Consider the following 13,835-nt stretch of genomic DNA (forward strand, 5'->3'; position numbering starts at 1 on the left):
ACGCTTTCACGCTAAAACTAGCGAATGGTTTTTAGCTCATACTTCAGAATAACACATGAGATATAATTTATAAAGATATATAAATAAATAAAAAATGTGAAAATTATTTTTATTTGACATTACCATAAATTACAGATTTCTGTAAAAGTAGTCATTTGACATTACCGTAAATTACAGATTTCTGTAAAAATAGTCAATATGAAATAATTCAAGGTCATCTTCTCTGATATACTCAATGAATAATTACTATTATACATTTAAAAAAAATAGAAAACAATACATATATTTTACCTGTGTAAAACAATCTTTACCATTATTTCAAATGTTATAGAAAGGGGATAACCGAGAGCAATCTTTACTTATCTTTACTTTTAAACCCAGTGAAGCGGGTGGGTATCACTCTAGTTTTTACATAAAATTTAACTTTTTTCAAATTTCATAATTTATTTTTCACTATCGAAAGTACCTCATTCGATTATAGAAACGGAATTCTAATAGTAATATAATTTTTGAAATACTTATTATAAATAGTTGATTCGAATCTAAGTGAATTTTACTTGTTATATATTTTAATGTTAATTAAATCTGTAAATAAAATTTAACATGCACTAGTAACAATTTAATATGGCTATAAATGGTATGACTCCACTAATAAACGTACCAGTACGATTATTATGTGATTGATACTTTTTTTTTTATACTAAAAATACTAGCGTTTACCAGTCCGGTTCTCTGGAGCAGATATCAATTTAATGGGGTCAAGTAGTACGGCTGTTTGAACAAGTACGGTGAATGTTCATTTTTTTGCGGTAAAAGATAGTTCAAAGTCTGTTGATCACAATAAACACAGCTTTGAGGCCTCTTGCGAGGCAAAATTGTGAATTATTTCATTTTAAAATTGTGATTTTTTACACAGTACTTTATGCAAGAACAGACAATAATGTTAATTGTACAAAAATTAATCGGTGATTATTTGATTAAGCTTCAAAAAAGTTTTAGCAAATTTATCACAGATTCTGTTTATGTAAAAAAGTATGACCTTGCGTCGGTTTCCATAAAGAAAAGATAAAAAAACTTTGGTTTAAACGTCAAAAACTAGTCATATTGACGTATAAAATTTATCTTTTACGATATTTTTAAAGCATTAAAAAACATTTACGTGATACAAATATTATTTTTAATCATAATTTTACCCATAAAATTACTTTTAATCATAGCTATGAATAAATCAAAATTAAAAAAAAGAAAAAAAAAGAAAATTTCGTGGTTTTCAGCTCGTTCAGAAATTCCACGATTACAAGCAGACGCGCCAGCGATCAAATATAAAGGTACACTACAAACGAATATGATAAAATTTTTAATATATAAAACTGTTTGAAATTTCCGCAATTCAATTATACAAATTATATAAAACTGCCATAAAAAGCTTAGTTGAATTGTTTGCCAAATATTAAAATACTTTTTACAATTTTAAAAACTACGAAGTGGTATTACTGCAATAATTTATAACATTTTATTAATTTTACTGAATGATTTACAACACGTAAAAAAAAAATGTTATGGATTCAACATTTTATTTAGTCTTGTTAAAGCCCGTCATTGAGCTTAAGTTTTCGCATGTAATATTTACCGAACCGTTTCGAAAAAAATTTCATCATATCATTGGGGTCGAAATCAACAAAAAATGACCGTAGACATTTTTCTCTAAGCCCTGCAGTTTTCGAGTAAAAAATGTGTAAAATTTGGAGAGATTTTTACGATTTTCATCACTCAAAAAGTCTATGAAAAAGTCAGATTTTTAACAAGTATAAAATTTTTATTTGTAGTATAAGGCTCACTTAATAACATCACGCAAATTTTTGGCCTAATTGACTTGCAAGTGCTTGATTGTTAATTGTTAAAAGAACGCGCGAAAAATCACCCAAAAATAAAGATCTCCGTTCTATACATGCTAGAACGATGAGATTTTCACCAATCGTCATCACGATTACTCAAAAACGAAGAGAGATATAAAGCTGAAATGTTTATAGCGTGCTGAGGACGTAAAAAGTGAAGTCGAGTTCGTTAATAAGCAACATAGGTCAATTTGGTCTTGGATTCGTAGGACCCATCTTGTAAACCGTTAAAGATAGAATAAAAGTTTAAATGTAAAAAATGTTTCTTATAAAAAAAAAAACTTTTGTTTGAAACATTTTTTTGTAAGCATCACTGTTTACCCGTGAGAGCGCAAATTGTATAGTATGTATTATATGGGTATATTAGTTATATATGTGTGACATTTATGTATGTGTTACGTCACAGAGTAATCAACGTTGTCTATACATGGTACAGTAGAACCTCGATAAGTTAAAGTCCAAGGGAAACACAAAATATTTTAAGTTATAGAGGTTTTAAGTTATCAAGGGTCTATGTTAGGTAAAGGTTAATATAGAGGTATGTACATGTTTCTATGTACCCTAGTTAATATAGAGGTATGTACATGTTTCTATGTAGTTACTGAGGGCCTATACAGAGATTATTTATTTAAGTTATAGAGGTTGTGTATTTTAAGTTATAGAGGTTTTGGCCTCTGATGGGAAGGGAACATAGTATTTTTTGAAGTAACAGAGGTTTTTATGTTACCGAGGTTTAAGTTATCGAGGTTCTACTGTATTTCAACAATTAACTCAGGCAATTGTTTGTTTTCACTCGTTTATAAATCAATTTAGGTCATAAAATTTCTTGACGCTCTAACGAATCGAATGCCGAAAACCGCATTCAAATTTTTCGAACTTCATTGCTTCGTTTCTGCGACTATAGATAAATAAAATCATTTTGTATGTACATAAATTATAAACAGTTTCAATTTTATATAAAAAAATTTTTTCTAAACACAATATTGTTTTCGTAATATGTGTAATAGAATTGTTTGCATGTCACAAATTTTAATAAAAAAACTTTAAAATAAAAACTGTAAATCTTGCATATTTTATCGCACAGGCTTTTTATTAGTTAAGTACAAAGTAAAGTGTCAGCAACGTTATTCAGTCAGTTAGTATAATCATTTTATCTTGTATGTTCACATCAATTTGTGCAATGTAATGCAACTGTGTTTTTTCTTTCGTTTTCAATTTTTAAAACACAATGCACAATTTAGAATGTATTATTGTTTAAATTTAGCTTAGATTCTTGGGATCATATTTCATTGATGTCATTTTGAATTTTAAGGCAGTATTCTGGTCTAGAAATTTGAAGAAATCGATCTTTTTGGTGCATAGGGTTAGACCCTTAAGAATATGTCCTTAAGGATGTATGAGCATGGTAGTGGGGGCACAAATTTAAAAATAGATATTTTCAATTTTGATGATAAATTTATATTATATAAGACGAAAAGTAAGTATAAAATTTTTCGATATCTGGCTTAATTTTCAAAATATCGAAAATTGAAAATTTTGTTTAATTATTTAGCTTTCGATAATTCGAAAACCAAGACACATATCGAAAAATTTTATTCTTATTTTTCGTCTACATTCATGAAGTTATAACAAAATTCATCATCAAAGTTGAAAATAAGATAAAAATAATTTCAACCCTTAATCTACCCTGCTCTTACATCCCTTATATGGACGGTGAAACTTAGTTTTTTTCTTTTCTAATTCATTGCTAATATGTTTACTTTCTATTAAAAAGTTTTTTTTAAATTTGTTTTCATTCATTCCAAATGAAAATTATCAAAAACTTCCAAAATATGTCGTTTTTTGAGATTCCTCCATAAGAGCCAATGTATTTTATATCGATTTTTAATGACTTTTTTCTTAAAAATTTGCACGGATACCTAAGCTGAAATTTTAACCACATATTCTTTGAGTAAAAGACTACCTACAAACAAATTTTGAGCCTTTAAATCAAACATTGTTGTAATGCTCATACATCCTTAAGAGAAACTATAGTTAAAAGCTTGCGACCAAAAGTACTTTTGACTGATTTTACCAGTTTTGCCGTTTGCCAAAAGTAGTCTTGTTCGATTAAAAGTTTTGACTGTAACATTTACATATAAGTATTGTCCTACCCGTTATGGCTACGGTAAAAATGGTAATTCTTTTCAAGTACCTACTATTTATATTTGTTTATAAAAATCAACATATTGTATAATATGTCAACAGAACGAATATGTCATAGACAGTTATACCAGTCACAGAAGATACTAAATATTCTTCACTTTGTCTGTATTTGTTGATAACGGAATTTTAGTATAAATAATAATTTTATTCACACTAAAATTTCAATTTAATAGCATTCAATTTCAACATTGTAAGCAAAAATTATTTACGACTATTTATTTTTATTTCAAATAGAATATTTATAACATGTTGTGATGAAAGCGAATCATATCTATTTCATTTTTTAAAAATTGATTTGTTCATATTTTATTAGACCAAGAGCCAGTGACCAAATTTTAGATGGTCATTTCAAAAAGCATGAAACTTTTCATAGTAAAACCTCAATACCTACAGATACTGAAAAGCTATTTCTGGCAGCCATGTGTGGTCGGGGTGGATTACCCTAAATTTTTAAAGAGGGTAAGAAATAAGGCTTATTTTTGTTAAAGTATAAGTCATAAAATTTCATTTAATTACTTTCGACAATATTTTTACTACAAAAAATTTTTGCCAGAACATTTACATCCTTCCTAATTGTTGCCAGAACGCTATAAATATTTATTTAAAAAAAATTCAATTTTGTCATTTCATCAATAAATAAAATAAATTAATAATTTAAAATATTTAATGCCAGAACGAAATTCCAGAGCGAAAAACGTGTCCGTGCGAGTGCGAGCAATGCATATGGAAACCTGTGAGTTCGAGTGAGAGCGCTTATTGGGCACTGCTGCATACGATTCAACATCTCAGTAGTTACGAATATTCGTAAATGTTCGTATTAACTTAATTATACCATGTATATGAAATATACCAAGGTATACTAAGTTTAGTCGCAAGTATGTAACGCTTAAAAATATTGATGCTATGAACAAAATTTTGGTATAAGTGTTCAAAAAATCACCTTATACCCCATTTCCGGTTGTCTGTCTGTCGTCTGTCGTCTATCGTCTGCCCATCTGCTCGTCTGTCATCACGATTACTCAAAAACGAAAAGAGATATCAAGCTGAAATCTCTTTATAGCGTGCTCAGGACGTAAAAAGTAAGTTCGAGTTCGTAAATGAGCAACATAGATCAATTGGGTCATTTTGTAAACCGTTAGAGATAGAGCAAAAGTTTAAATGTAAAAAAAGTTCCTTATAAAATAATAAACAACCTTTGTTAGAAACATTTTTTGTAAACCTCACTGTTTACCCACGAGGGCACAAATTAGGTGCAAATTTTATAGTATATATTATATGGTAGTATCAGTTATGAATGTGTGGCTATCTTAGAGTGGATATCTTTTTTTACTTAAGTAACGTCAAACAATAACAATATATCTATATATTTTATTTCAACAATTAACTCAGTCAATTGTTTGTTTTCACTTGTTTATTAGTAAAAAAAAAAAATTAATAAAAAAAACTACTTAAAGCTGTGACTAGACGCGTAGCGTAGTATCTGTGTTTTTATATATCTGCCAAAATGTAACCTTTTTCACCTTTGAATAGGATCGGTGAGTGGTTTTTTCGAGGGTCGATTGAAGCCCATGGAAACGACCTCTGGTTTTCGTCGTATTTTTCTCCACTGAATCAAAAATTCAAGGTGTTTTTTTGAAATATGATCGAGAATTTTTTTATAAGCAATTTAATTGTTTATAACTTTACCAATCATGTTAGGCCAATGATTTTTACAGTTCTTATTATGAAAACGGATAATATTATTCGCTAAAAGTCGAAAGAATTTTTCCAAAATATTAATTAGAATAAAAAAATTAGGGAGAACTAAACCCTGATAACTAAATACCTGATACCTTAATGCGCTTAATTGATCATCACAAGTAGTTTCAGAAATAAAAGCCCAATGGGGTCCCAATAATAGGCCAATTTAAATTTCGCGTTTAAGAAGTTTTAAAAATATGTTGCTTTTAAAAATAAATAATCACAATAGATACTTAAATAAAAATTTAGGAGAAATTTTTAATCCATTATTAAATTCAAATGTCACATACCGGAACTAACCTCATCATTTTTAAAAAGCAATCATAATTTCATACAAAAATTTATTGTAATGAACAAATAAAATTGTAATGTTATTAGACCACGACAAATCCTTTTATTCTGAATTTGTATAACTGCAATAACAAGTGAAATTTACAAAATTTAAAAAACCCCCGACAAATGCCATTTATTTTTTCTAAGCCGATAGTATAAATTTCCATTTTTTTATTTATTAAGAAGAAATGCAAGGATTGGATAATACTAAGGACTTCAATAAAACTTTATAAATACATTTATTTTTTGATCAAAGTTTCAAAAATTCACAAAAAATTCCTAGATCACCGGGCTTTTTATTATTATTTTATCGTTCAAAGTTACCGATTCGATAATAATTAGTAATTATGTTAACTATTCTAGTAAAAAATTTAATTTAAGATAACTTACCGTCCACCTAATAAGATGTAATCATCTGTTGAATCCAATAATTTGAAGTGATCACTATACGTATGATTACCATAAAATACTTCGCTTCGGATATCTTCTGTAAAAGAAAAAAAAAAACTAAATTAGTAATTTGCTTTTGTAATGGATTCATGTAGGGTTGCCACCCGATCGGGCCTTGCCCAGTGGTGGCGGGCTTAAAAAGTAACTGCGTGGTCAGTGTCAAAAAAGTAAAAATTAGCATTATAATTGCTGAATCGCCACCACGATGGATTTGACCTCAGCAACTAGAGTAGTGAGAGTTGATTTTGTTCATGATTTTAATGTTTATAGATCTTTTCAGCTTATTTTGTTGGTATCACGATAAGAAGTCAGTTGTAAAACTTTTATATTCGTTTTATTTGAGTCACGTTCGTGCAGAATTTTCATGTTTGTTCGTTTTGTTCGAGTCATGCTTGTATAAAATTTTAATGTCTGTACCTTGTGATTAAGTGTTGACAGATACTTAAGGATTAATGCCAAAATAAATTGACTGATAGTTTTCGTGCAAAATGATGGACAAAATGTGTAAATTTCTAATATATTTATATTTTCGATGTAGTTGAAATAAATTAAATATGACGAAATTGGGCTTTTTTGAATTTCCCGCTTCTCAATGCAACCCCCCTCCCTCAACACCACCTTCATAATGTGCCGGGGGAGAGACTTGACCGAGGTGGTAGCCCTATATTCATGTCAATAAGGAACGGTTTTAGATTTAGAAATTTTGGAATAAAATAGGTTTAAAGACCCAATTGACCTATGTTGCTCATTTACGAACTCTTTTTACGTTCTGGTTACTCTATACAAATTCCAGCTTGATATCCCTTTTTTATTTTTGAGTTTTCGAGATCACGGACGGACATATGGACAGACGGATGGATAAACGGAAATGAACAAATTAGTTTTGTTCGTATTATCAATCTAAGCGTTACAAACTTGGGGCTAAAATTATATTACATTGATATATACTTCACAGGGTATAAATAAAGATAAACAAATTAATCGAAGTAATATTGTCCAAAGTTTTATATTTATTCACAATACAAAAAAATCACTTCCTGGAGTAAAATTTGCCCTTGTCTTTCAAATCAATTAATTACGTTTTCAGATTTATATAATTTATTTATTAAACATTTCAAATAAATAAAACGCTGCAAATCATTCCACAAGAATTTTTCATTAAGTTCCGATTGTTATAAGTTATAAGTTATCGAGCTGAAATTTTTTAAATGTGTTCAAAAAGTAAAAATATAATAATAATTATGGGGTAGAACCTCCGTTTCTCTGACATATACGCCTATAACACAGGCCATCCACATCATTATTTGTTAATCTTTATTTATTTAATTACAAACATATTTACAATTACATTTTGATGTGGGTGGAGTCGGTTACTACGTTCTTATCCAAGCGACGACAATGTGATCAATTCTACCGCCCTCATTAATCATAATTGTTGCACTGCCGCTGCCTGGATTCGAACCCGCAACCTAAGTCTAATTAGACAAACGGTCTATGACTAATGCCTTAGACCGCTCGGCCACTTAGGCTCTGTTCAAAAAGTAAAAAGTGGTTTAATGGTTTCGTAGGGCCCATCATTTAAATCGTAAAAGATACAAAATTTAAATGTAAAAAATGTTCGTTATTTTAAAATAAAGTATTTTTGTTTGAAACACTTTTTCGTAAATACCTGTTTTCCCTTGAGAGTCCAAATTAGGGCAAAATTTAAGTTTCTATTTTCTTAAAAACCATAAAAGGTAGAGAATCGAAAATTTGTAGGTTGCTTCAAATAATGAGTCTTGATTCTAATTTCAGACTAAACCCATTGGATAAGATAAGGTGGTCAAAGAGGTCAATTTTAAAAGGAGGTTTAAATATTTTTCCCTGAATTAATTACAACAACTTCTATTCTAACCATCTTTTTTTTTTGTAAAAATAGGAATACAAGTTAAAGTACCCTTCAACTGTTTTCGCGCTGCATTATTGACTCACACTTATTTCAATATTTTTAAGAGACTTGAAATTCTTTGCATATTATTTGTGTTTAATGATATATTTCCATGGAAAACCTTGAAATATCAATAAATATTTACTCATCGGAAATTAATTGTTTTTCAAATTATTATGCAAATTTGCGTGTTCTGAGATTTTTTTACGTGCTTTAAGTAAATAGAAAATTGCATCTTAAAAAAAAAATAAAAATAAAATAAGTATTACAAAATTTATTTTCAAAGTTTTTAAGGATGTTGGGGCAATATATAAGCCAATTTAAAAAAAATACTGCTTGGTTAATAATAATAAGCATACCTCTGAGAAGATAGTTTGCCCATCTCGTAAAAGTGATATTCGCTATATAGACGAGGAAATTTAGCACAAAAAAGGTCAAAAAAATTTTATAATATGTACTATACTTGAATATCAGTTATGTATGTGTCACATGTTTGTATGTGTTATGTCATAAAGAAATCAACACCGACTATGCATGGTATTTCAACAATTAACTCAGTCAATTGTTTGTTTTCATTTGTTGTGCTTTAAAATGGACGAAAAAATATACAATTAACTAATAATCAATCGGGAAATTAGTGACCAAAATTTCCATAATCCACCGTTAAATCAATAAATCAAAACATTCTTTTCAGAATAAAAAAAATGAATGTGTACGCGTAAAACCAGAAATGATAATTGGATAATCAGATTGCAAATTATATAAATAAATAAAAAAGACGCGTTATACAAGTTTAAAGTGAAATGATTAGAAATAAATTTGTTGTTAAGGTGTAGTGGCTTGCTTGGTTTTATAAGTAATTATAGCCGCCATCTTGTTTGACAATAAATATTCCGGTTTTTAATAAATATATGGACGTATAAACATATGGACTACTTCATTCATGACATGCCAGTACACAGACCTTTCTTGTGACAACTTCGCGTGGAGTTGACTAATTCGAAGTTGAGCCAATAGAATTATGATTCACATAAGTCTGTCGGAATCAAAGTAACTATGTGGCTTCTTTTAAACCAACTACGCGAGGGAATTGAAGTTAAGTTTTAGGTGGATTTGAGTCCTCTAAATTTGAATAGGATAAATGAATTTAATTTTGATACAACAAAATTAATTGTACAATGAATAAATCTTCAATAATTGACCTGGAACTTTTTACGTTTCAATCAATTTGTTTTAAAATTTTATTTAAAATATTGAAGGATTTTTTGTAAATTTTTACAAGTGATTGTTTGAAACATATTATCAATGAACATAAATGAAAATATATTTTGGTTTAAAATAAGTAAAAAAGCAATAATTCCTGAAGTATAATTGACTTGTATAGACAAACATATAAAATATATCGGGATAGGAATTGGTTAAGATTGGCTAGAATGATTTAAACAATCCGTTAAATTATGTATAAACGCAAGCATGGCCAGCATATAATCGGGATTTTCAGAAAAAAGTTCAGAATTTAGAGAAAATAAAAATCGAATTATTGTAACTCTCAAATGTGTCATATTCCCATATATTTAAAATATATTCCTATGGGTAAGCAGTTATAGTTACAGTTATAACAATTTACGAATTTTAAAACCCCAATCCAGTAAATTAAATTGTACAAAATAATCAAAGTAATGAAAAATAGAACTCAAAGCGAATCAAATTTTCGTCAATCGCTTTTAATTGTTGCAAAGGGGGCGTCCATAAATTACGTGAGGTGTTTTTTTAAATTTTCTGCCCCTCCCTCTCCCCTTGGTGAGATGTCGTGAGGTTTTAGTCAACCCCCTCCCCCGTCCCCCAATCTCACGTGAGATTTTTCAGAAAGTGGGTTTATTACGTAAACGCGTTAGATTGTTTATTGTAAAAAGAAAAAAACAATTTGGTTTGTGCTTTCCGAACGAATTAGTGAATAATCGTAATCATATTACGTTAACGCTTAAGATTAAATTTTAAACATGTACATACAATTTGGATTAAATTCAACAAAATAGTATAATATTTTTTTGTTTCAATCAGAAAAAAAAATTGCGTGATATTTGTCGAGACCCCCCCTCTCCCCAACGTGAGATTAGATGATATTTGACTCGACCCCCTCCCCCCCTTAATCATCTCACGTAATTTATGGACGCCCCCAAAAGTAAACAGTTTTAATTGAACATATTTATTCAATTGAACCAAAAATTTTTTTTGGATTCAATAATAATAATAATCAGACTAATTTAATATATTAGGATGAACTTCTAATGACGTATCTCAATTCCTTACGAAATTCACAATATTGACCTGCTAGTCAGGGAATTGAGTAAGTTTTTATGCGGGCTTCACCGTATCCAACTCTGCCGCGCATTTGAGACAACAGAAAATCATTTAACTCAAAATATCTTTTTTCTCAGTGTACATGGTATTATTGTATCTATTTTTAACCGCATGCGTAATCCATGTACACATGTCCATAGAATTCTTGTAAATGTTGTATAAACCAATTGATAAGTTCATAGATTTATATGTTGTCAATAAAGTTAAATAAGACAACTTCTCCATACTCCATAACTAGTCTAAGTAAAGTTAAATACGATCTACAGACACCGTTACTCTCAGTAATATGAGTTTTCTATTAAAACTAAAAACTTGCTTATTTTATTCACTTGAGTATTTAATATATGATACATTGATGTTTGACGTCATACATAAATTTTTGCTTTTTCATTCATGCTAAGAATAAATATTTAGATTAATTTAAAATATATAAGTACTTTTTTTTTTTTAAATAACACGTGATTTGATTGGCAATAATGATTTTTAATTGAGAATATTAAAAGTGAGTTAGTTCTTTGTAACGATTGCAAAAAGGTTTTAATGCGTGTTAGAGTGTTTGCATACTAAGCAATTGGTGGCGCTAGTTACGTTCTGTACTCTTGAAAAGCCAGATAAAGCAATCATTGGCGAGGAAATTATTTTAATCGGGCATAAATATGATAAAATTGTTGGGAAAAATATTTTTGTCATACTTGGACGTTAGTTTCAATTATTAAACAAGTTTTGGAAATTAATAATCACTCTACTAGGTTAAAATGTAACTTTTTGGTGGTAAACTTTACAAAAAAAACTACAAAAGATTTAGACATGAAATGAAATGTTGTAGTTCCATATTTATGTGTAGATGTGTTATCAATCATTATTTTTAGAAAAAATTATATAAATAATAAAAAACAACAGCATTTTTTATTTATTACATGTATGTATACAATCTATACATATGCAGAGATAGTGGCACCACCTGTGAGCTACATCTAATACAAATATATAATTGGCTACATTTAAGAGTGGTCATCTGTAGATTCTGAAAAATACAAAAAACGTGATAACAAAACATTAATTTTTGCAGTTCTACAGTTGAATAACTTAAAAATTTAAGTGATATTAATACAAGTAATGAAAAAATTTTAATTATAGTTATTATAATTTTAAAGTTATTTATTAATTAATTGTAATTTTAGCAATAAAATGCTACGACGTCGTACGTTGGCGGGTCGTAAAGAGCGTGATCGTAATCGATCATTAATGCATGATCATCGGAAACGACGAAAACAAGATCAAAAAGAATTATATCTTTATCAAGATGATATTAATTTTAAAATGTATGCAGAAAATTTTCAGATTGCTCAAAAGAATTTGAATTTTGAAGTATGTAATGTATGTCATCGTCGTTGGTTTGATTTACAAATTAATAAAGATGGCTTTTGTTGTATTTGTCATAAATTAAAAATAAAAAATTAATTGAATATTTTCACAGCGGATAATAACATGGATCCTGGTTTACAACCTGATGTTTTAAAGAAATAAACGTTTGTTGAGGAACAATTAAATTAAAATATTTGTCAATAATTGAAGTATAATTTTATTTGGGAAACATCTATTTTATATCATACCATTCGCGAGCCGTTACAAAGTTATACTTTTAGCTAGTATTAGAATAATTTAGTACTTTTAGTCCACTTTTTTAGTCCTTGAAAATTGCATAAAAAGTCATCTATCCATACAAAATAATCGCGAAAACAATTAATTCTACGAAAATTAATAATTCTTAATAAAACTTTCATAATTTTGGACAGGTTATTCCATACCGGTAAATTCTAAGAACCTTACAATTCTCTTTTGTATCCCCATTCTTAAACGCCTTCAAAATAAATTTAAGGTGTGTTATTATTAATGCATAATTTAAAGCGATCAACAATTCGGTATTGTTTTAAACTCTTTATTTTTTTTTTCATCAAATTTAATTGGTGGTTTTTTACCTGGTTAATTGAAACTGAAAATACATAGAAAAAGATTGTATTTTATTTTTTAAACAGTTCTTGTATGATTTTTTTAATACAAAGTCTATACACGTTAGCAAAACAATAACAGCATAACGAAGCAAAAAGAGCCAAGCCAAAGCAAGCCAGAGTATACAAACTGGGTACCCCCAACTCAACAACACAATCTAACAACAAGAACTGACGTCACGTAACATATTCATTGGTTGATTGTAATAGGTGCTTGTCATTTTTTTTAAAAATATAATAAATATTGTTTTACAGGGTGATAATTATAATCTTTTGTCTTTTTGTTTCAAAGAGAATTTTTATAAAATTTGAAAGAGAAAAATTTATGAAATCATGACAACTCCGCGCGGAGTTGTCAAATTCGAAGTTGAGTCAATAGAATTATGATTCACACAAGTTTGTCGGAATCAAAGAAACTGAGTAGCTTCTTTTAAACCAACTATGTGAGGGAATTGAAGTTAAGTTTTAGGTGGAGTTGAGGCCACTAAATTTGAATTATATAAATGAATTTAATTTTGATTCAACAAAATTAATTGTACAATGAATAAATCTTCAATAATTGACCTGGAACTTTTTACATTTCAATCAATTTGTTTTAAAATTTTATTTAAAATATTGAAGGATTTTTTTCCAAATTTTAACGGGTGATTGTTTGAAACATATTTATCAATGAACATAAATGAAAATATATTTTGATTTAAAATAAGTAAAATTGCAATAATTCCTGCAGGATAATTGACTTATAATATTGACTTGTATAGAGAAATATATAAAATATAGGAATAGGAATGGGTTAGGATTGGTTAGAATGATTTAAACAATCCGCTAAATTATGTATAAAGGCAAGCATCGACAGAATATACTCGGGATTTTTAGAAAAAAGTTCAGAACTTAGAGAATAAAATAACCGAATTA

General features: G+C 28.5%; 1 protein-coding gene across 1 annotated transcript in view; it reads right to left on the reverse strand.

Moving 5' to 3' along the window:
• Positions 1-13,835, reverse strand: part of LOC123303025 (semaphorin-1A-like) — a 196,323-nt gene that overhangs the window by 18,879 nt on the left and 163,609 nt on the right. The window contains exon 4 of the mRNA XM_044886119.1: positions 6,564-6,660. Within this exon, the coding sequence (XP_044742054.1) occupies positions 6,564-6,660 (97 nt within the window). The remainder of the gene's footprint in view (positions 1-6,563; positions 6,661-13,835) is intronic.

Source organism: Chrysoperla carnea, chromosome X (assembly GCF_905475395.1).
Source record: "Chrysoperla carnea chromosome X, inChrCarn1.1, whole genome shotgun sequence".
NCBI lineage: Eukaryota > Metazoa > Arthropoda > Insecta > Neuroptera > Chrysopidae > Chrysoperla > Chrysoperla carnea.